At 34.3% G+C, this 24,205-nt stretch overlaps 4 protein-coding genes and 1 pseudogene across 7 annotated transcripts in view; 4 read left to right on the top strand and 1 right to left on the bottom strand.

The window, feature by feature from the left end:
* EMB2410 (embryo defective 2410) overlaps positions 1-1,552 on the top strand; it is a 30,109-nt gene extending 28,557 nt beyond the window's left edge. Inside the window, exons 23-24 of the mRNA XM_059604909.2 lie at positions 338-610; positions 1,032-1,552. Coding sequence (XP_059460892.2) covers positions 338-610; positions 1,032-1,178 — 420 coding nt within the window. The 3' untranslated portion in view covers positions 1,179-1,552. The remainder of the gene's footprint in view (positions 1-337; positions 611-1,031) is intronic.
* A 185-nt stretch (positions 1,553-1,737) lies between these two features.
* Positions 1,738-7,015, bottom strand: PPD5 (PsbP domain protein (Mog1/PsbP/DUF1795-like photosystem II reaction center PsbP family protein)). Its single transcript, XM_059604910.2, has 11 exons — positions 6,801-7,015; positions 6,502-6,668; positions 5,551-5,659; positions 5,056-5,105; positions 4,785-4,852; positions 4,594-4,692; positions 3,677-3,736; positions 3,384-3,443; positions 3,240-3,294; positions 2,863-2,912; positions 1,738-2,025 (listed from the first exon to the last, which is right to left on the bottom strand). The coding sequence occupies exons 1-11, from the start codon at positions 6,869-6,871 to the stop codon at positions 1,927-1,929; spliced, it is 888 nt and encodes a 295-aa protein (XP_059460893.1). The 5' UTR covers positions 6,872-7,015; the 3' UTR covers positions 1,738-1,926.
* Positions 7,016-7,595: 580 nt separating this feature from the next.
* LOC132190348 (polyadenylate-binding protein-interacting protein 5) lies at positions 7,596-11,212 on the top strand. 3 transcript variants are annotated; one of them, XM_059605318.2, is made up of 3 exons: positions 7,596-7,704; positions 8,857-9,284; positions 10,685-11,212. In XM_059605318.2, exons 2-3 carry the CDS (start codon positions 8,859-8,861, stop codon positions 10,826-10,828), a joined length of 570 nt encoding a protein of 189 aa, XP_059461301.2. In that variant the 5' UTR covers positions 7,596-7,704; positions 8,857-8,858; the 3' UTR covers positions 10,829-11,212. The 3 variants fall into 3 exon arrangements, with proteins under 3 accessions (XP_059461301.2, XP_059461300.2, XP_059461299.2); XM_059605317.2 differs by having other exon boundaries at positions 8,826-9,284; XM_059605316.2 differs by having other exon boundaries at positions 8,820-9,284.
* A 3,503-nt stretch (positions 11,213-14,715) lies between these two features.
* Positions 14,716-19,353, top strand: LOC148583603 (uncharacterized; annotated as a pseudogene). Its single transcript, XR_015909138.1, has 4 exons — positions 14,716-16,958; positions 17,068-17,440; positions 18,121-18,211; positions 18,810-19,353. The product of XR_015909138.1 is annotated as an uncharacterized LOC148583603 (transcript).
* Positions 19,354-19,399: 46 nt separating this feature from the next.
* On the top strand, positions 19,400-23,612 carry LOC132189321 (DNAJ heat shock family protein). The gene is made up of 4 exons (XM_088510651.1): positions 19,400-19,485; positions 20,791-21,109; positions 21,892-22,295; positions 22,831-23,612. Exons 2-4 carry the CDS (start codon positions 20,945-20,947, stop codon positions 23,267-23,269), a joined length of 1,008 nt encoding a protein of 335 aa, XP_088366777.1. The 5' UTR covers positions 19,400-19,485; positions 20,791-20,944; the 3' UTR covers positions 23,270-23,612.
* The last annotated feature ends 593 nt before the right edge of the window (positions 23,613-24,205 follow it).

The raw sequence follows: 24,205 nt of genomic DNA, 5'->3' as shown, positions 1-24,205 counted from the left end.
GAGATGAACTAATAACAAATAAAAGATCAAATCATTCACTGCTGCCAAACATATTGTCAAACCTGATTTTCAAATTTCCCTATGTTTTGAAAGTTTGCTTTGTGGATGCAAAAATGTACTTAAATTTAGCGTAGTGGGTGTGGGCAATTTCTCTGTGCAATTCTGTTCTTGTTGCCTACCACGTCTACATGCCGCATGGTCAAATCGATCATGATTTGCCTTAGATGTCTACTTTAGTTTATCGTTGCAATTTCAAAATTCGGATTGAAATGTTTGTCATGCTTTACAGCTTTAGACTTTAGCGATTTGATCTCATCAATCTTTTCCATCAACACAGGCTGCTAGAGTCGTTGAGAGTCAATTGGCAGAGTCCATTTTGGAAGGTGATGGCCAGCTTGCATTCAAAAAACTTGCAACTGCAACACTTGAAACATTAATGCCAAGAATTGAAGGAAAGGGAGAATTTGGCCAGGCTAGGTGGAGGCTAGTATATGCACCACAGATCCCTAGTTTGCTCTCTGTTGATCCTACAGTTGATCCTCTCAAATCTCTGGCCAATAATATTTCGTTTGGTACTGAGGTTGAAGTCCAGCTAGGGAAACGCCTTCAGGTTATCTTGAAACTCTTTACCCTGCATTGGAATTTTCACATTTTTGAAACTGATAATTGTAATTTTGTTTAGTTATTATTTTGGGGAAACTATCTCATCAATCAATCTACTATCTGATTTGCAACATCCCCCTTCCGCAAAATGACCCAAAAAAGAAAATGCTGTGGGTTTTTTTTCCTTCAAATTTTTATGAGTATTTTTGTCTTTTTGAGGCAAAAGAGGGACATTGCAACCCCAATGGTAAATCGGTAGGATACATTAACCAAATTAAAAGATTACAGAGACATTGCAAATTGAGTGGTAGATTGAGGAGATAAGTGTAGTTTTCCCTATTACTTTCCTTGATTTGTTTATTATCATCTAAAGCATCCGCAATCTTCTTCCTTATCTTTTCTTCCCCGCATTATTATTGTTTTCCTAGGCCTCCATTGTTAGGCAGATGAAAGACTCAGAGATGGCAATGCAGTGGACCTTGATCTACCAGCTAACAAGCCGCCTTCGAGTGCTCCTACAATCTGCTCCATCCAACCGCCTTCTCTTTGAATATTCTGCCACATCACAAGATTGACCCACTGGCCATGCTCTGCCGGCAAAAAGTTTTGCTATGCAGGTGGTACCTCCACTAGTGAGAGAGGAAAAGGGTAGCATTTTTTTTTTTAGATGTATAGTTATTGTAAAGGTAGATACTATTATTCTTTGCTCAAAAAATGAATGAGCTTGTTCATATTTAGGCATCCTACTTTGTACAAAGTTTAAGTATCAAGGAAAACAATTTTTTGCTTGATTTAAGTTTTGGGCATAGCATGAGCCTTCTTGTTGTTAGGGATAATCACAAATCATCTTCATTTCTTTTAGAAATTGTCGTTTAACATTTTCATCCCAATTAATGGGTTCTCTTATATGATGTGTATTTTTCGCATAAATCATGAAAGTGAACAACTTCATTCTTCCTTGAATTGAGTGTATAGAAGTATTTTCTACCATAACCCAATTCGTGAACAACAACCACTCAAATGTTTTCCAAACACATTTGAGCTGGATCAGGATTTGCTTTGTTTCAATTGAAATGGAGAAAATTTATTTTATGGTTCATATTAGATTTTACAATCTAATAGTGTATCCGTCACTTAAAATGAAAAGAGAATTGTATTCCATGAGAGCCAATGGAACAAGCCATTAACGTTTGCATGTAGTAGATGTTCTTATGCCTTTTAAAACAATTTCCTTTCGGACAAAATGCCAACCTAGGGGAAACTATGACTTACCTTTAAATTGTTTAAGAATCAAAAGAGTATTTAGACCAAAAGTAAAATATTTCACCAAAATCTCCATGGATCCTTGTATGGAGGAACATAGTTTTCCGTGGGAGGAATAAGGCGAAAAGAAGCCACAGTTTTCTCCAGAAATGGCCCCATCTGCATCACATAAAAATCCAGTTTTCAGTTAAGCTCATTCCTAATTGACATCTTCGCATAAATGCCATTTTTTTTTTCTTTTTTTAATGACGGAAAACCTCGACAAGGCAGGGCCCTTCGGACCCACCCTTGTAGAATAAACCTCGGACCCGTGCACGCCACCCTAAGAAGTTTTTCTACACGGATCAGGATAAATCGCTGGCTTTTTACACCAGGGGTGTGGCCCCAAGGGGGAGTTTGCATCTAACAAGTCTCAAACTTTGAATTTATGGGGTAATACTCCCTAATACCACAAGTTTTAACCACTAGGCCAACCTCTTGGGGTTATAATGATTAAAGATGAGAGTTGGAGAAAATGAGAAACGTCATGCAAAGTATGTACTAACTATTCTCTTATGTTACTTGCATAAAATAAAAAATAAAATAAAAAAGAAGATAGTTCTCCTTCAAATTGGGTTGGAGAAAATGAATTCCTATAATTTTAGTCTATTAAACCGACATTTGTCCTCAAAGCATGGAATTCTCACATGCATTTCTAAAAATGCACAGAAGAATCACATATTCTGTTAAACTTTGTAAAAATACATGTAAGAATCACATATTTTACAGACAGACATCAATTTAATAGACTGGAGTAGAGAAAAACTTTGTCCAAAAAAATAATGTTCCCCCAAACTGCAATTTTGAAGATTTCATATCCCAGCAAGAACTCATGAAAGACCAATAATGAGACAGATTCCATACATGCAACATGAAGTGATTGTTAATTTCCTGTTAACCACTATTACAGTTTGTATTACTTTTGCAGAGTAGCTAGAGAGAGAGAGAGGGACTTACCTTGTTCCACTGCCTGCTAAGGGTTGAAGCATTTAGAGAGTACAAATAACCTGCAATTCAGTTTTTGTCACGTCGAGCAAGATCTGACAAAATATTACAGTAAAAAAGACATCTGATTACAAATTTTCTTTTTTTTTTTCCCTCCACCAATCTGAAATTGGATATGATTGAGGTCCCAAATGGCTAAAGTTTATCTTTTAATAAATTTCAAGAAAGCTTCAAGAACAGGATTAACAAAAACAGTAGAATATAATCAACAAAGGCATGATTAAGTTTGTATAAATACAACCCATAATCGAAAAAAAGCATCACTAAGTTTTTATACATTCTTATACGTGTATAACAAAGAATAGAACTGAGAAATAAGAGGGTCATACCATCTCTTTCAGCTGTTGAAGCAACATAATGTCGAAAAAGGTTTGATTCTTGAGCCTGGAAATTTTGATGGAAGCATTGAAAACCATTAACAGAGTTGCTCATACTTTTGCATTGAAATTGCTACTGAAGATATAAACACTTACAGTTTTTGTAGGTGATTTGCGAACGAGGTACTCATAATACCAGTATGGCTCCCCATCAATCTGGAACAAGTAACCCCAATCAAGTTCTACTTTCACACATTAAGACATACAAATAGACAAACATGGAGACACATATGTATGCATGAATGTGTGAATGGATGTGTCATGTACATTTATAGCTGAATATAGCTTCTTCAATGATGCTTTTGGAGGCGTTAGTTCTGTCATTTTGTTTATCATATTCAGGTCAATGTTGGAAAACTATAAAATGGAAGCAAAGTTTGAGAGCTTACTTCACTAGAATGTGCATCAAGAACTGAACTCTCAGCCATGCGCTGACTTGAGGTTACTCGCTGCAAGATATAGTAGCAAATTAGTCCAATGTAGAATCAACTTCAAGGGATTCAATCAAGCTTTTGAAAGGAAGAGAATGCAACACACCACAAGATAGATAAAGGCATAAGCACTACTATTATGGATAATGTCCATTATTGTTCCTTACATCCAACCAATAAACCTTTTACTCCATGCTTGTAACCAGTATAAATATATTGCTCACGTGATTTACTTCATAACAATGAAAGGCTATATTAGCTTTTTTCCTTTTCAGTCTTTAAACACCTTGATATGCATGCACATACTTCCAGGCCCATAGTCAATCAGCATACACTTTTTGAGATTGGCAAGTAAAAAGGAATCTCTTCTCACTGTTAAAACACTACTTATCTCAAAAGCTTAAACTAATAGGAAAGAATGAATTTAAACATTTACGTAATATTATAACACTCTCTCTCACGTGTAGGCTTAAGCTCCCCTTTTAATAAGTGAGGCCCAATACGTAAAATATTTAATTGAAATGGAAGTGAATAACAGAGATAAGGCTCAAATTCAAGACATTTACTCTGATACCATGTTAAATCACTACTTGTCCTAAAAGCTTAAGCTAACAAGAAAGAATAACTTTAATCATTTAATCAATACTTTAACACTCACTGAGGCTTAGAATCCTATGGAAGATCCATGACAAAATCTAATGTATTAAATGGGTCAAAAAACTGAAGTTACCCTATAAAACTTCAAGACTTCTAATGCAATATATTGCCTATGCTCTCCTCCTTGGGACAATGGTTCTAGATGGAGTAGCTGACCTACCAAATGCACTTCATAAAACTGAAGGGCAAGTTTATATGAGACAGGTGGACTCAATTACCAAGGCAGACTTGTCAGACAAAACAGAATCAGCAACATCTTTTGCAGTCCATGTCTTCTTGTCCGTTGTTTTTATAAACTGTGAATTTGGGGGACCTATCTGAATCAAAGGAAATAAAATCATTAACCTTGAGAAATAACCAAAAGGAAATTTAACTTAGCAAGCACAATATGGTTAAAATTAAAAGTTACCGAGACAGATATGATGAGGTTATCAATAATGTCAACACGCTCTGAAACAATGCGCAAGCGTGCATCAGCTGTATCATATTAAAGAAAAAAAAAATATCAAGTTAGCATTACATAGGTGATCAGGGTTCATTGCTTCATGTTCTCCTATAGATTGATATAAAAACAGCCACTGAGTGATGTTCCAAAAACTCTATATGCACCAGGTAGAACTTGGAAATTGCAACAGCTGCGGAAAAAGTGGTGCAAAGCAAGACATGTTAGCTGCACTTACGAGACAGTGGTGCGGCTGACGAATAGCGTTCCGGCTTCCTAGATTCCACCCTTTAAATATATGAAAAGAGTTAGGTTCCTACCATTTAAGGATGCACAATAGAAATAAAGAAGATGACTACCTTGCTTTTGAGTAATGTCAGATGCATTTTAATTTTGGGAAAGAAAAAATCCTATACTATTGTAAACAAAGAAAAAAATGAGAACTATTGGTGAACTTGGAATATCTGGTTTTGAAAACAGTCTAGGAATTTAGCAATGGTCAGATATATTAAACAATTGGAATCTGAGACAAAATTGTGAGAATTTTTTCTTTTAAATGATCTTTTCTAATCTTATGGCATATAAAAAGATGTGTTACAATTCATCCTTACATGCTTCAAAAAGTATAGTAAATTCAAGAAGAACATATTTTACTGCAAAAAACAACACATGATTCTCTTTTGTTTAAATGAAGTAGCTATAAGAATTTCATATTTTGATGCAAAAGGCCTACCATTTAAAGAGGAACTTCTTAGATGGCAACTCCACTGGGTACAAATAAGAATAAGAATTTACATCATCAACAAGTGAAGTCATTTTCAACTCTTCCTCAGCCAGAGAATCTGCAAGAGAGAGGCTTTGCTAATATGAAGTCTTTAAGAAACTAAAATCCAACAACAAAACAAAATTTAGAAAACCCAAGAAGCAATAAACTTAAACATTGAAAACCAAATCAATTTAAAAACCACCAATTTGCCCATCGAAAGTCAATGTCCCTATTATATTTCTCAATGTATACAAAGATCTAAAAACAAACAGAATCAGGCTTAGAGCTTGTTTAAGATAAACTTAGAGCCTGTTTAAGAATGGTTGAGAGATAAAGTTATACCCTCCCCCCCCCCCCCCCCCAAGCTTCCATGCGTATTGAAAGTACCTCGAAATTAAAAAACTCTCAATTAAGAGTATTGAACTTTGAATTACTTTAAATTACCCAATTCCATTAGAATTTTCATGTTTTTTTATTATAAATAAAAATAAAAAATAAAAAATTGTAAATATTCAGGCGTATATATATTTTTTTTTATATATAAAACACATCTTTGTAATTTTTTATTTTATTTTATTTTTAAAAAAAAAAAGGGGAATATTTTGGGCATTTTGACAAAAATTAACGAAAAAATCTTAACTAAATGAGGTAATCGATAGAAATTGAGAGTTCGATACTCTTAATTGCGAGTAGCATCAAAAATGAGAGAAAGTTAAAAAGAGAATTTTCTGAAATTTTTCAAAAAAAAAAAAAAAAGTTCAAAAAGATATTTCTAAATTTTTTTATCAAACAGACTATTCTTGCTTGAAACAACTTTTATGGACTAAAATCATCTTTAAAATATCCTTAACCCAATTTCAAATAGCCTCTTATATAAAATAATAAATAAAGAGCAGAATAAGAGCAAATGAAGCGTACCTAAAGATGGTAACATTATAGATAATGAAGAAGATAGGCCGAAGAGCACCAAATCCCTTCTGCAAAAACCATTTTGCGAAGTGGGTGTTGAAGTAGCACATGCAATTCCTTGTAATTTCCCATGTATTCTACATTTCTTGTGGTTTAGCATACTTCTCGCCTGCTTTCTGATTGCCAACACAAGTAATTTCCCATGAGACACAGATTGTGGAAAGAGTCAAACACATACATACATACATACATACATTCATGCTAATTAAGAACTCACAGAGAGAGAGAGAGAGAGAGAGAGAGAGAACCTGAAGCAGAGGTGGTGTGGAAGAAGAGAAGAGTTGGGAATGGAGAGAGAAGGAGAGGGAGAGAGAACCATTGTTCTTAGAACCTTCTCCTCTCTTCTTGCTTTCTTCTAATACAAATTGTTAGCTCATCCACTTGGATTTCTGCAGTTTTTCATGCTGAGAAGATAGGTTTGGTTTCTCTACAGTTTGAGGTAAGATTCCCAATGCGATATCCTCTATAAGATATATGATGTTTGGTTTCTTCCGAGTTGTAGGACACTTTGTTTCAGTAAAGGTCGGATTCCTTATCCAATAAAACCCTGCCACGTCACTGAAAGACCAACACCTGTCTCTACCGAAAAATTTTACGTCAATATTTTTTTCATTTTTTATTTTATTTTATTTTATAAATTTAATATTTAATGATAAATTCATCCATTCTGTAAAAATGGTTAAAAATACAATACATTATATTATTTCTCAGTTATATATAGTTTTTTTTAAAAAAAATTATTTAAAGTGTGTACATTACTACGTCGTTTAAAGGATTAAGTAATATTAATAATTAGATATAAGAAAATAAAATCTCGCAAAATTTTTTATAAATTTTTAATTATTATTTTTGGGGGGGATTATCAAGTGGTTACTGGTAAGTTAAAAAAAACGGCGCCAAAAAGCAGTTAAACCGGCTGCCAATCAAATCCAAACTCGGAAACATTTCTAACCCGGTTAAGGTAAACCTGTAACCAAACAGACCCTACACTGCACTACGAACTCTTCAATACAGAAAATCTCCCCCAAGACACGCGCTATATATATCTTTATATATTTCTCAATCTCTGCTTCTCCAATTTCTTTGCGCTCCTGACTGACCGGTCTGAAGAGTGAGGGTTTCATTTCTTTTCGAATTTTCGGATATTCTCCGGTGAGTTTCCACTCAATTCGTAATCGCTATTATTTTCTGTGATTTTTTTTAAAAAAACTTTACTGAATATTGTCTTTTCTTTTTCAATTTAGGGTTTCTTGTTACACTAGCTTTACCGGAATGAAACGATTGGAATTTTTTTGATGAATCAAGATTGACTTTTGTATCTTGGTTTTTATTCCCTTTTTGTTTGAATTAAATTTGTTATGGGATGGCAATTGATTACTTGGAAGTCTTTCTGAAAAAATTAAAATACATAAATAGTCTGGAAATGAAAGGGAAAAAAAGTTAAATATGAAAATTCGAATGGTATGGTTGTTTCGTTCTTCGTTAGGGGTTTGGAATTGATACGTGATTAATGGGTATGAACGAAAGCTAAGTCGTAGGAACTCTTTACCCGATTATTTTGTTGGTCCGAGTCTAGCAATTGAATTGAAAAAAATAATAATTTCCTTGTGTATAATTTGGTTTAATGCGCTTTTATTGTGGTTATAGTTGTGGAATTATTATGTGGGAAGTTTTAGATAGAGGGAGAGATTGTTAAAGAGCCCTCTGGGGTGGTAACTTGATTTATGATTTCAAGTAGTATGGTTGGACAAAAGGTTAGTAGTCTGCTTGATATCGGGTTTCTGTGATTATTTGGTGCAACAAATTTATGTGCTCAAACTATGTATTATTGCCTTAGGAGATATCCAGTGCCTGTTATAGGGGAATCTTCTGATTACTTGAATACAACTTCCATGAATTATATGGAAGTTGCAAATAATTATTCCAGCTTTCTGAATGTTAGAGGAAAATCGTGGTCGAAAGATGTTTGAGTTCGTTAATGACATGGTTGGATTACAATGCTACACACAACCTTTTGTAATACTTCATTTATATATATACATAAAAACAGTGCTAATGTCCCTTTGAGTACTTTCATGATAACAAGAATTCTTTAGCACTTTATGTTGAAGTGCGACTGCTGTTATTATTGTACTAGTCAACATCATTTAAATCCTATTTTTTTATATTGTATATGACTTGTTATTGTAAAGCGTTGAAGTTTTGTTTTGTTTTGATTAAGTTTATTTCACTATTTGCCGGATCTGCTAATAGTGGGTTTTTTTAAGGGAAAGGTGATCTTTTGTTTTTGTTAATGAACTGAAGCCATGAAGCCAGGAGTATCTTCCCTGAATCCATATGCAGCATCATACATTCCGCTCTCCCAAAGAGATAATAAAGATAGAACTTATGTGACAGCAAAAGACTATAGGAGTGGCAATGAGTCTGTCCAGTTTGGAGCCCCTGAACAGCTCCATAGAAAATTTTCTCTCGACCCTCATGCCCATGGTACTGAAAAATTCCCCAGTCGTGAAGTTTTTACAGTGAAGAGCCACCCTGCCCATGGTTATGGTTCATCACCACAAAATGTGAATCAAGCAACAGATAAACAGATACTGGATGAAGAATTTGACATGGATTTGCAATATCTTCAGATGACATTTCCTGGTTTATCTGATCAGTCCCTTAATGATGTCTATCTGGCAAATAATGGTGACTTGGAAGCCACTGTTGACATGCTGAACCAACTTGAGGTGAAAAAGTAAACTTTATTAATTTTGAAGTTTTTAAACAACATTCATAATATTATCAGGTGGTCAAAGTAGACTTTATTCTCTATAGTTTCTTCCATTTAATTTTTTTATTATTTTGGTGTTGGTTTTTCAGCCCCATACCAATAGTTTGACTTCAGATTATGGTACCGTACAGCACAGTGAGAAAAGTGCTGGTCTAGTGGTAGCAAATATTGAAAAGTTTGAAACAATAAACAACTTCTCTGATTCTTTGGTATGACTATGGCAGTTCATATTGTCTTATGAGTTTTCTTTATAATTTGGGATCAAGAGAAGGTAAAAGGGATCCATCTCAAAGGTTGTAGCAAACCAAATAGAGCTTTATAGGTAAAAGGATGTTTGTCAATATTTTTTCACCTACCACTTTAACCACTTTGTGTAGGAAGTAAATCAATAAATTTGGGCACTTTTATCTTGTAAATACCTATGTGCCACAATTCCTGCAATTTTGAATAACATTGATATGAGAACAATATTACTTTTTTGTTGCATCAGAAAGCTTTTCAGCTTTTCATGTGGATGCCATGATTACTAGGCCAAAGAAAATCTAATAGAATTTATGTCATGTACTTTAATTTCTGGACCTACAAACACTAGAAAGATCTTACCAATGAACTCTGACTCAAATGATATTTCTTTTCCCCAAAAGAATGTGATGGAGGATGAGGTCGTGGGGTTCAAGATCCACTAAGGGCATGGTAATTTACTAATTAAAAAGGTTAGGAATATTATTCTAGGAGCAATTAACTAGCCATTGGAATTTAAGAAGTATTACCAAGACTCGGTTCATTTATCAAAAAAATTACCAAGATTCGGTTCATATATATTCACCCTTAGGACCACATGCTTAAATAGAAGTTGTTACTTCAGTTGGCTGTTTTAATCTTGCTGAAGGCTCAGACAACCTTTATCTGCTGTTATTTTCGGCCTCAATATCTTAAAAGGCAAGACATTAAATACCATTTTTGTCAGTTGGTGGGAAATGGTCTGAAGACTCCTATGGAGCTTTTTTGTGTAGTCACCTCTAGCTGTGTGTTACTTCTGGCACTGAAACTCAGTGGCACAGTTTGTTTTTGCATTATTGCAGATATGATCTTGGAGCTGGTAAAAATTATAGATTGAATTTGGGTTGTTGTCTTTTACCGTGAGGAGAACACGTCTACACAGAGGGGCACGTGTGTCTGGATGCACGCTCAGAAACACAAGTTTAGAAATATTAGCTTCCGAATAACCACTCTCATTAGTCAATATGAGTTGCATATTTTCGGCTTCGTTATTATCATAAGCTGAACTCTAATCTTATGTTTTTACTGTCGATCATTTTAATTAGTGATTGCCTTCTTTTTACCTTCTTCTTACAGTTCCAACCTTTTGAGTCTTCTGAAAGTCTTCCAGACACTTTGGACATCGGTGATGTCTCAGAATTTGGATCTTCAGCCGATTGTGCGCCACTGAAACTGAAGAATGTAGAGGGCGAAACCAGTGCTGCTTCATCCAGCTCCTAGGGCTTGGGCGATTGTCTTCTGATTGACCTTGTGATCAACAATCTTATTTGTTTTGGTTGGTATATCTGATCTTGTGGATAAGAAGCATATAAATAGGGCATCTTCTTGGAGATGGCAGACATCAGACGCTATGGTTGTATAGTTCTGAGGCTCATTGTTTTTGTTTGATGGGTCAGATTCCTCCTGTGCAGCTATCGTGCAGATTGCATTTAGTTCAAAATGAAAGGATCTTTGCTGTTTTGTTTTTCTTTTATGCTTTTGTCTTGCTTGGGGTATATGCTCTGTAAGGTTATAATTCTAATGTCATCTGAAGCTCTGGATATGTGATGCTTTAAGCTTGTAGCATGTGTTGTTGCGAAATATACCACAATTTTAACCTGCTGATTTATGATGTTTATTTTTACTCATTAAACACCTATTAGGCTACCAAGGCTTAGTGTTGATTGTTGATGGTTATCACTTTTTAACTAAACCTATATTGAACACGGTGTGTTTTAAGTGATTTTTTTTTTTGTTTAAATGGTTGACATGAAAGACTATTTAAAACACGCTACGTAACCGGTTTAAAATAAATGTGAAGAATAGCATTATTTTATTAAAAATGATATCGAGGTCTAGCAGGGATGACTAAATAATTTCTTCTTCTCCTTTTTTTTTTTTTTTTTTTTGTGTATTGAAATGACTAAATTTTAATCTACCTAATAATAGAGCTCATGTTTTGCACGTGGGGTCTTTAGGTGTTAGGTCTTTTTCTGAAAAGCCACTCTCTTGTTTTGGCGGGTAAACGAATATTTTTGTCAAAGTTTCCTTCAATTTTCAACGGAGGAAAAAATGTAAAAGTATTATTTATGATTTACTTGATTTATAATTAGTTCTCATATGAACTCATATCATAAGTGTATGAGGTATTTTTTTAAAAAAAATTACTCCTTCCACTCAAATTTTGTCTATTAACTTAACATATTTCATTAGTGTGCCCAATAAAATTGCAACATATGGCACACAGAATAAAAGTGTAAAACTATATAAATTATATATTAAAAAAAATTATAAAACTAAAACATTAAAAACCACCCAAAAAAAAGAGAGAGAGAGAAGGGGTTGGGGTGGCACGCAGCCAACCCCAAGCACCTCTACGGGAGCGCGATTCAACCCCAAAGATGTGGCGCCATCCAAAAACATATTAACAAGTTTTAAGGGTGTACCGCTATGAGCCTATAACCACTTAACCGTCTTAATCGTTAACTGCTATAACCGATAGCGGTTATTAGGTTTACTAACCGTAACCGCTAACCGCATTTTTTATATAATATATTTTTATAATTATAATTATAATAATATTTATACATATAACATAATCAATTGATTATTACATCACAAATTTTTTTTGAGATAATTAAATCACAATTTGAGTATTAATATATTATCACTATAATTTATAGGATTATATCACATGATCAATTGATCATTAAATCATTTGATTATATAATAACAAATTATACATATATAATATGGCATAACTCATACGTCATAAGTATGCAAGTTCATACTAATACAACAATTAAGTATTTAGAGACTTAGTTCCAATGTATGTTATAAACTTATAAGTCTATATATGTCATAATACATTATACATATATGCAATTATGCATATTCAATAATATAAATGTATAAGATCAATACTTAATCATATGATTCAATAACAATTCAAATACTTATTAAAGTTAATCATATTATTAATAGACAATGATAATGTGATTCGTATAATATCAAATTAAGTAATTGACATTGGATTAAACAATGTGTTACTTATAACCACAACTGAAGTATTAATGTATTATCATTATAATTTATATGATTATATAATAACAAATTATACATATATAATATGACATAAATCATAAGTATACCAATTCATACTAATATAAGAATTAAGTACTTAAAAACTTAGTTCCAATGTATGTTATAAATTTATAAGTCCATGTATGTTACAAATTATAATTATACATATATGCATATGAATAATATAAATGTATAAGATCAATACTCAATCGTATGATTCAATGACAATTCAAATACTTTATTCAAGTTAATTATATTAAATTTTAACAGGTTATGATTTATATTTAAGGAATTTTTTTTTTTAAGTACAAGTAAATGTAAATTTGGGGTCAAATATTTTTGATTTTTCAATATGGGCTCTTTTTATAGTAATTTGGCCAAGAAGACACTAAAAATGCAAAAAACAAATGAGGTAAAAATGCTACAATGATAAAAAAAATAAAAAAATAAAAATAAAAAAGCCAAAAACTGAAAAATTGGTTATATGTTTATCTTGAGAAGGCCCAAAATGCCCAATTTTGAAAAAGTGGTTATAGCGGACGGGTACATGTTTTACTAACCACTAACCGGCAGTTAATAACTAATTGCTAACCACTACAGTTACAGTTGTTATTAGTAAAATTTAATAGCCGTTAAGGTGGCTACATTAACATTTTTTGTTAATAATCGCTAACTGTAACCGTATTGATACTCATATGTGGACCCCATCAAAAGCTTCTCTCAATTGCCTACCCGATTGCAAGAAGCAGGCAATTGCAAAAAATTCCAGTCAGAAAAAGAAAGAAACAAAAAAAACAAATGGACAGCTCTATTCTTGGTTTTTTTTTTTCGGGGGGGTGGGGGTGGTTAATTGGAGGGTGAGGCTTTTCAATGGATATGAAACATTGTAAAACAATGTCATTCTTTCATGGGCTTATTGCCCTCCAAAAGCGACACATTTTAGTCGAGGGGTCCAAGACTATATATATATATATATTGAAAAAAGTACACATATTTTCCTAAAACTATCACCTCATTGTCAATGCTTCTCCTCCCCCAAACTAATGAATGGCGCAATGTCTCCCCTTAGGGCCTCAACTACCCAAAAAAAAAAACAAAGAGGAAAACGTCAATTACCTCCAAAGATAAAGTTACCCTTCAAAAAAATAATAATAATAAATAAAAACCTTAAAAATTTAAAAATTGAGCTCATCCTCTCACTTTTCAAAATTAGCATTGGATATGTGAAGCTCATGTGTGAGACCCATATGTCTTCACGGATCAAACCGTAATTTTTAAAAATAGGAGGACGGGAGGAGAACTGGGAGAGAAAATGAAACATTTTAATTTTTTCTAATTTTAGGGAAGATATTTTTTAATGGTTTGAGTAGACATTCACAATAAAATTGTTGTTTTTGAGGGGTATCTGTCCTACCCCAAAAATCTTATATCTTTATTCAAAAAAAAAATCTTATATCTTATGACCAAAAATAATCTATTCTACATTTTTGGGCAGTTGACAGGGAAAGTCCTTTCCTTTTTCTTTTTTTTTGTGGGTCGTTTCCATCGTATTCAATGTGTCGTTTAAACTGCTAATCTTAACGACGCCGTTCTTTCATCTCGAAACCTCACCGTTAAAGTTTAAACCTCCTGGCTCCTCTTGTTCTTCAATGGCAATTCATGCTAGGGTTTATTCATCCTTCAGGGTCGAAGATTCCCTGCCTGTATATCTCATCTTTTATTGGTATAGTTATGCTCTGTTTGGTTGCCAAGAAAAGGTAAATAAGTGAAACAGAATATTTCGAATTTTGTGTTTTTCTTCTTTTACTTGGAAGCTGAATGAAAATTCAAATCCTCAACAAGAAAAAGAAATTCAGGCTTAGTCTGCGAGAGTTTAAAATTGATGCAACAAAGTGAGAGGCTTTTTCAGAAATTTTCTTTTCTTTTATCTATTAATCTCTGCGACCAAACCAATCCTAGCTTTCACTAAATGAAATTCTACTTCAATCTCTCAATCTATCTAGCTTTATTTCACCTATTTTGGTTACAAAATTCCACTTCTTTAACCTGCAATGCTTCTTTGTACTGTTCCTACAGCCAATTATTCGAATAGAATTTGCAATATTGTTCGTTTCTTTGTCAATTTTTCTTCCTCCTGTGCTCTTAGAACCATCGATTTTGTAGAAGAGAGCAGTACCCATGATTGTGATTACATCAAATTACAGCGTAGAATGCAGAATTATGCCACCTCAGGTCACTTTAGAAAAGCTCTAGAAACTTTGAGTTCTATGAGAAATGCACCTGGAAAGCCTACTGTGTATGATTACAATTCTTTGATGTACTGCTATTTGAGGTCACGGAATGTGTTGTTGGAAGAGTTGGTTGAAGTTTATCTTGGGATGAAAAAATTTGGGCCAGCCCCTAACGCCTTAACTTTCAATGTGCTTCTTAATGGGATGTTATCCCTTGGTAATTTGAAAGACATGTTTTTTGTTGCCAATGAGATGTGTGGAAGTGGGTTTGTACCGTCATTTACAATGTTATTGAAAGTGTTGAAAAAATCACTTGAATTGGGAAGTTTGGATTGTTCACTTGGTGTATTTCGGTTAATGCTGAGGTTGGAGTATTTCCCAACTGAACCCGTTTTGAACTTGTTGATTTCTTTGCTCACCAAAGCTAGGATGATTCGTGGGGCATATTCCGTGTTATCTGCTCTTCTGGGTAAAGGTTATTTTTGTAGTGTGTATAGTTACAATCTCATTCTATGGGCTTTATGTAAGTCTGGTCAGAGTTATGCAGCTTTGGAATTGTTTTGTTTGATGAAGAAGAAGGGTATTGTCCAAAATGTATGCACTTATACTGCTTTAGTGTATGGGTTTGGTAGAGAAGGTTTTGGGGATGATCTTTTTCGTTGTTTAAATATAATGCAAAGTGATGGTTTTAAGCCAAATCTCAGAACGTACACTATAATTATTAAGTTTCTTTGTGATGCTGGTAGGGTTGAGGTGGCATTGGAATACTTGGGTAGGATGGAAAGAGAAGGATGTGATCCAGACTTGATTACATATAATATAATTCTTCGTGAACTTTGTCATCAAGATAAAGTGGGAAAAATATGTCAGCTTGTTCAGGTGATTGATCAAAGAGGGTTTTCACCCAATCCATACACCTATGCTGCCTTGGCTGGAGGCATGTTAAAAGTAGGCAAAATAGGGATGGCTCACAAAATACTGCTTGATGTGATATCAAGGGGCTGTACTCTGGATGTTGCTGTATATAATATATACTTCAATTGTTTGTGTTGTGATAAAAGATCAAGAGAGGCGTTGTCTCTGTTGAAGAGTATGATGGAAGATGGCTTTACGCCAAGTATTGTATGTTATAACACAATTCTAAAAGGTTTTTGTAGGGAGAATAGTATTGAAGAAGCTTTGGAGCTCTTGGACTCTTTTGAGTGGGAAAATAAGGGACCTGATGTAGTTTCTTTCAATACAATTTTGTCTGCAGCATGCAAACAGGGTAACTCTTCGGTGATTCAGAGGATTTTGTTTCGTATGGAGCATGAAGGGGTTGAGCTTAATGTTGTTAGTTCAACTTGCTTGATTCAGTATTTCTGTACAGTGGGGAAATTTTCAGAATGTTTGAAATTAATGGAATACATGATGCGTAATGGCCCTACTCCCACTACAATCGCTCTTAATATGCTGCTGGACAAACTCTGTAAAAATGGGTTACTAAGAAGTGCTCACGGGATTTTTGAATATCTTAGGAACACTGCATGTGTACCTGATATGACTTCATATAATATTCTTATACGTGCTTTCAGAAGGGAGGGTAATAGCATGCTGGTTGGTCAACTGTTTAGGGACATGTACACCCAGGGGCTAAAACCAGATGTTTATACCTGTGGGTCCTTGACAAGGGGCCTTAGTAGGAAGGGAAGCTATTAATTGCTCTCCAGCTGAGGGATTTGATGCTAGAGAATGGGCTTACTCCAAGTATTGCAATTTACAGTACCCTATTGAAGGCAATGTTCCTGAGAGGTCAGGTTTGTGCGTTCATCTCATTGCTGATAACTAAGGTAATGGAAGGGTGCCAACCTAATGAGCAAACTTTTGAAATTCTTAACTGAGCAAGGGGTTGGATGAAGAAATATCCGGAAGTTACAAAACTTCTAGGGATTTTGCCAATGCAGCAATTTTAAGAAAGGGACTCGGCGCGAGCAATAACAAGTTAATTAATACAGAATCGTTGAGCTTGCTACTCCCACATCATCTGAATTTCCCGAGAAGAACACACCTTTAATCAGGTATGCAGATTCTAATTTATATTTGTTTTATATTCTAAGACTTTTCATCGAACTATGGACCCAAGTGATCATATAGCTACGCAATAAATTTGATGTAAATATGTTTCAGGATAAATTTGTCTCAGGTATCTTGTCTGTCAAATCCTTTGGATATGTGAATAAGTACTATCAGAGGTCCCTTATGTTCTACAGTCTCGGGATAGGTCTATCAAGTACAAAATCATGTTGTCCTAGTATCACATTACTATTTTTTTGTCGGAGATTACTGATGATGTTGCTTGGTATGTCTAGTGCATTCTTTAATCAAATGCTTGAGAGTTGCTCCTGAAGCTTCAGATGCATTAAGGAACTGCTAATCTTGTGCTCACTTAAACTGGATCTCTCCTGCTTCATAAACTCGTCCTCGCTTCCAATTTTCTATTTTTGTGCAGAATGTAATGAGCTCGTTGGCCGTTCCTGGATTCCAAACTGTTGACATCGGGGTATGCCTATCGTGACTTCTTATGCTAAATATGAGATGTTGATGGTTTCGTTCAAATTATAACCTTGAGTTGTGAATTAACATTTAACAAATCTCAATCAGTGAAAGATCCTCAGTTGATCACTGGTTTTATGTGTCTTCTTCTGAGAAACATTAATTTCGCGTTATTGGAACTGCCATTTTGATATCACTCCTAACTTATAAAGAAAGGCTCAACTACTTGTTTAGTTTTGGTTGGATTTTTTTCTGTTATATTTGTTCTTGCAATATATATATATATATATATATATATATATATATATATATATATATATATATATTTTGTGTGTGTGTGTGTGTGTGCATGTGGAAAATCTGGATAAATAGTGCATGCTTCATATGTTATAAACTGCAACCTCTGATTTGTTGAGTCATCAATGGGATGAATCATTCCCTTTCATTTGTCACTCATGTTGACCTGCTCAAACTTTTCCAGGGAGCTGTTTGGGGACATAAAGTTACCTTGGTTAAGTTCGTATCAAGATTGTCAAAACACTATAGTTGGTCTACCAATTGGCTATCTGTGTGGAGGTGTTAAAATTACTGTAACATTTGATTTCTGTCTGATATCATGGTCAAGAACATTGTGAGAACAACAGCAATAATTATTTTCTCTAACTTGGCTTCTTTCAAACTTGGCAGATTAATGTCCTTGTATCCAGGGAATTCCTGGAGTCAGTTGAGAATAATGGTATATGTCTGTATCCCCGCCTGGCAAGTTGATGCTCCCCAGGTTGATACAATTTGTGATTCTGTGCTTCTAGCTGCATTTGCTTATTCTTCTTGTGATTACAATTCTCTGTGTTGCACGTAAATATTAACTGATACTTGTATCCCAATTGGTCTGACAGCTTACTTTAGCTTGAAGGTCAGATCACTAACTTATTTCAATATGGCTTCCTCTAAAAGTTTGCACTCCTCATTCTATTATATAAGCAAAGGTATATGGTAATAGACATGCACCGCACTAGAATATGGGTGGCAAGGTACTCAATTATTACACAAGACAGCAGTAGTAGAAGGGGATAGCACCCACTATAGCATTCTCTTAAAAGATTTTGCTTTCGTGAATTTAGAAAATATTGGCAAAATTTTGTGTAGCCAATAAGCATTTTGCTGCTATCATGATCGTTTTGATATTAGGAGTAACATTTTAATTAATGATTAGAAATACTAAAAGCAGTGTACCATTTTGAATCTGAGTGAGTCCTCTGCCAAACTCTTGGATTGAGTTTCCTGTCGAGTACTTGATAGTTGATATGATCATCATTCAAGACAGTTTCTCCTTGTGCCATTTCATGGCTAATCACCGTTTGTCTCTTCTGCTGCAGCTGTTCTCGTTCACCATATGCAGAGCTTTTGAGACATGCCCGGGGAGAACCATCGTCAATAATGGCAAGTGCTTGTTCTTAAACAGCTGAGAATTTCTTTTGCCAACCTAGTGAAGATGAATCCTGCCTTCCAAATGATTCATCTCTCCTCTTTGACAAAGCTATTTCTAAATTATGTATGTTGAAAGAAAAATGCTACACATACTCTTACTCCCATACTCCAACTTGCACATTTCTTGGTGTGGTACTAAACATCACCATTGGATCCAAAATTTCAATCAAAATCTAATGATAATTTTTAGTACCACGTTAGGGAGTGGGAGTGAGATATACATTATGCGTAAACCTTTTGGATGACAAAGATCTCCCCTGGTTTGGTTTTGGACTGTATTAGCAGTTAGATGCAGAGTGGTGTTGATTATTACTGTAAAGCATGGTGATTATTTTCTTCCACTTTGGTTTTCTACTTTTTTGCCAATTTGCCAAAAATCGTTGAAGTGATTTTCTGGTGTTCTATTTGAAGCTCAGTAATTAAGCTATGATTTCTTGTTATTTGCCTCAGATCAATAAGAAATGTCTTTATTTTTATGACACAAGCAAGAACCTTGTCAAGCACTTGCAATAAGCCATATGGTGTCCCTACCTTCTCAGTTCTCAGTGCCCTACTCGCTTACAGGTAATATCAAAGAGGACATTTTTCTTTCAAAAAATGCAAAGTGTTCTTAAGATATATATATATATATATATATTGGAGAAACTTTGTCCGGAGTGGCGGAGAAACCATTTGACTTGACATGAAAATCATGTGAAAAGTTCATTGTTGAAGTATCGTTGATGCAAGTAATGCTAAGAGGACTAGAGTTCTTCTTGTGTTAATTTTTAAAATCATCAATAGATCAAAATTCAATAATAATAATTTCAAGTTCAATGATATTTTAAAAATTAAGTCACATTTGAGAGGATGAATGAAAAATGCATGAAATTTTCTGCATGCGATGAGATAGAAATAGGAGACTTCCTAAAAAAAAAAAAAAACTATAGAAATAAGAGAAATTTGACTAAGCCTTATCCCACTGAATCTCGACACTAGATTCTCTGCTTAAATTGTAAGCACATATGAAGAAGAAGTCTTACAGATTTAATAATGAAAATGATAAATAATAATAATAATAATAATAAAATCCTATTAGGCTCTCCTAATCCTAATCCAAGAAAAGTATTTTTTTTCTTTTGGACTCCTACTTTGATGGAAAGTAGAGTTGGTTGAAAAAAGGAAATCGGTTTTTATAAAGTATACATAATATCCATTAGTTTTGTGTAACTCAAGAGGATTAAGTAATAAACCGGTTTCTAGTATTTTATACTAAGAAACCGTTTTTAAGATTTTGTTGCTATGAAATCTGGTCGGTTCTTTTATAATTAGTTTATTATGAAAAAAATTATGATAGTTGAGATGTTAGAATTTATTGAAAATGATGTAGATTTATTTTACATAAATGACGTGGCAATGCCTAGACTGCTAAATGCACACGATTGGTGAGGATTTTATTTGGCCCGTAGAAGACTAGAAGGGCTTTTTATTTATTTATTTATTTATTATTATTTTTACGTGGCGCTCACAAAGAGAAGAAACACATTTTCCCCGGAAACAAACGAAGGAAAACAAAATCAAATAAACAATATGATGATGATCCCGGAATTGAATTTGCTTACACCATAAACAAACAAAAACCCGCAACTCTCGGTTTATAATTTATCAAAGCCAAAAATCTCCATCGAACATTGATCGTAACTTTGACGAAGAAACTCTCTCAACCCAAGACACCAAAACCACCATAGACTCATTCAGATTCCCTCTTTTCGACGTAAAAAACTTCTGCAACGAAACTCTGAAATAAAGATCAATCACATTGAAAAATTCCCATTTTTTCAGATTTCCCATCTCTTTCTCTCTGTGTCGATTTTCATGTAGTTTCTTCAGGAGTTTGACTTGTAGTTCTCAGAGACAAGAGAGAAAGTGTGAGAGCTGAGCAAAAGGTTCCAGTTTGATGATCTGGGTGTTCTTGAAAAGGGTCAAATTTTGAAGATTTAGGGGGGGGGTTTGGATCGAACATCTTATTGGGTTCAGATCAGAAATGGGGTTGGATTACTACAGCGTATTGAAAGTGGACAGGAATGCCACCGATGATGATCTCAAGAAGGCTTATAGGAGATTGGCAATGAAATGGCATCCTGACAAGAACCCCACAAACAAGAAAGACGCCGAAGCCAAATTCAAGCAGATCTCCGAAGCCTATGAGGTAAAGCTTTCTTTCCCACTTTTATTGTCCTTAGATTTTGTTTCTGTTTTCTTCTATTGGGGATTTCTTTTTCTCTAATTTTAAAGCTTCCTGGCTTAGTTATTAATTCTTTAATGGCTTGCTTGGTTTCTGGGTGATTGGAGGATCGAAGTTGAGTTTTTTTTTTTTTTTTTTTTTGGTCCCATTCAATTATATTGTTTTTTTCTCACCAGAAAAATAGTATGGTGTGGAATATGGATAGTCAACATGATAGTGATCTTAGTGTAGCTGATACCCTTAAAATGAAAATGATGAGATGGATCAATTATAGAAGTTATGTCAATTTACCAAAGTTGAGAGTCCTATGTATTTTGTTTCAAGTTTCAAGATCATCTTGGTTGAGATGGTGAGAAATACAAGATGAAGGGAAGTGAAGGCATGGCTCTGGATCGAATTGACTGACAGAATTTCCATATTCAGGGACAATGGAATATATGGCTTTGTTGAGTTCATATTCAATTGACTGACAGAATTTCCATATTCTGTCATCTCATCTATCAACCAATCAAATAATTTAAATATTCGTCAAAGTTTCTTTCTTTTTCTACAATTTTTCGGCAATCAAATAGGGCTTAGAAGCAGTGCTTTCACTTAATGTCAGTTTGGCTCCTTAATTATAGTGTCTATGATTTTACATTTGGAATTTTCAGGTTAACCAAGTTAATATTGCATTTAGTTGAGATTGAGTGGAATTTGATTTTTTTAAGTTTTTTTTTTTTTTTTTGGTAAATTTGTGAATTCAGGTATTGAGTGACCCGCAGAAGAAGGCTATATATGATCAATATGGTGAGGAAGGGTTGAAAGATATGCCTCCATCTGGCAGTGGTGGGTTCCCATTTGGAAATGGCAGTGCGGGGAATGGATTCAACCCCAGGAATGCAGAGGACATTTTTGCAGAATTCTTTGGAAGTAGCCCTTTTGGATTTGGTTCATCAGGACCTGGGAGATCTATGCGGTTCCAGTCGGATGGATCGGGGATTTTTGGGGGATTCGGTGGGAGCGAAAATATCTTTCGATCTTATAGCGAGGGCAGCGTGCCAAAGAAACCACCACCTGTGGAAAGCAAACTGCCGTGCAGCCTTGTGGAGCTCTACTCTGGATCAACAAGGAAAATGAAGATTTCAAGGACTCTGGTTAATGCCAATGGGTATATGTTTTTTTCCTCTAAACTCTTGTTATTTTTAGTTCCTTCAATCAAACTGCTGTTTGAATTAGATATTAGAAACTATTGCTTTTATCTTCTGCCATGGTACAATAGAGTTATAGTATTGTAAGTATTGATGGATTTAAACATTTTTTGTTTATTGACCAAAGTGATCTTACATCTTACCTAAGAGCCATCATGCTACCCTACTCTGCAGAATGATAAATTTGAAATCCATTATTGGTGAAATTAAGACTACCAACCTACCAATCTTTTGCAAAATATAGATATGTCATATTTTTTTTTTTCATTTAATGATAACCATTCTTCACTTCTTCATTTTTTTCTTTTTCTGAACATAGATAAAATGTCATGTTGCTCTCAAACATGCTGATTTTAATCGTTAAGTGATGAAATTCATTTCTTAGCCAAAAGAGAGAATCATTGTGATTATAAATATCATCACTGATTGCTTTTTGGCCTGACTCCAGGCTAATTTGATTTTTTTTTTTTTTTTTCTGTGAAATTTACATTACAGACGACAAGTGCCAGAAACAGAGATATTAACAATTGATGTGAAGCCTGGATGGAAGAGAGGAACCAAAATTACTTTCCCAGACAAAGGGAATGAACAACATAACCAGCTCCCAGCAGACCTGGTGTTTGTGATTGATGAGAAACCCCATGATATTTACAAAAGAGATGGCAATGACCTGATTGTGAACCATAGAGTGTCATTAGCCGAGGCGTTGGGAGGGACGACAGTAAATCTTACGACGCTCGATGGCCGTAGTCTATCGATTCCGGTGACCGACATTGTGAACCCCGGTTATGAGGTGGTTGTTGCCAGAGAGGGAATGCCGATAGTAAAAGAACCCGGCAATAGGGGTGATTTAAGGATCAAATTCGAGGTGAAGTTCCCTACCAGATTGACACCTGAGCAAAAAGCAGGACTTAAGCGTGCTTTGGGGGGTTGAGGAGCTGATCTTCTTCTCTGTGTTTGCCACTGAAAAACTAAGGCTGCATTCTGCCCAATGCATCAAACTCTGGTGTTCCAACACTGGGAGAGATAACAGCATGCTGAGAAATGTTGTACTTAAATAGGTTTCCCTTTTGTAGTTTACTGATTATACCTTACAGTTCCACTATAGTTGTATCATCTATGCCTTTTCTTTTGTCACTATTATTTGCTTGATGTGATTGACTGATTCTTTTTTCTTTTTTTTTTTTGCTGTTTTTCCTCTGTAATTCTTTCCCAGATGTTGTATTTTTTTTTTCATCCAACTGTTCTATATTATTTATCATTGTCACTTGAGGATAGGATTTGCTTCTATTACAGAAACCTCTCTCTCTCTCTCTCTCTCTCTCACACACACACACACATATATACTCAAGAATATGGACAGGCTCTGAAAATAAATCAAAGAACCAGTAGGAAATGCAGATGTGTGTTCTGCTCCAATTCAATGTACAGCTATGTTTTCCTTTTTGCAAATATATAACTTAATACGACTTCTTCATTTCAAATATATAAATTAAATTAAATTCTTTAAAAGATGTGTTAATATTGACTTCATATGCACCAACTTAAATTCAGACTATCAAATAAAAAAGCTATCTATTTCATTTAAAATAAAGAGAATCTTTATCAGCATCATCTACACTATTAGATGCAATAAAAATCTCGAAAGTAAAATAAATACTCTCCATTAATAAGATTATAAAATATGCTGCAATTGCTGGGAAAGAGTTTGTTGACTCAAAAGTCCAATATTTTATGCCCAAAAGATAAAGTTTATATGTAAATAAAGCATGAAATACACACTAGTAATAATACTATACGCAAAAGTGTGGCAACCAAACTTTGGATTAGTCTTTGTAAAAATAATTATTCTTATAGTTTTAGGGATAAA

The sequence above is a fragment of the Corylus avellana genome, chromosome 9 (genome assembly GCF_965113065.1).
Source record: "Corylus avellana chromosome 9, dhCorAvel1.hap1.2, whole genome shotgun sequence".
NCBI lineage: Eukaryota > Viridiplantae > Streptophyta > Magnoliopsida > Fagales > Betulaceae > Corylus > Corylus avellana.
This window is presented reverse-complemented; position numbering and strand designations above follow the sequence as displayed.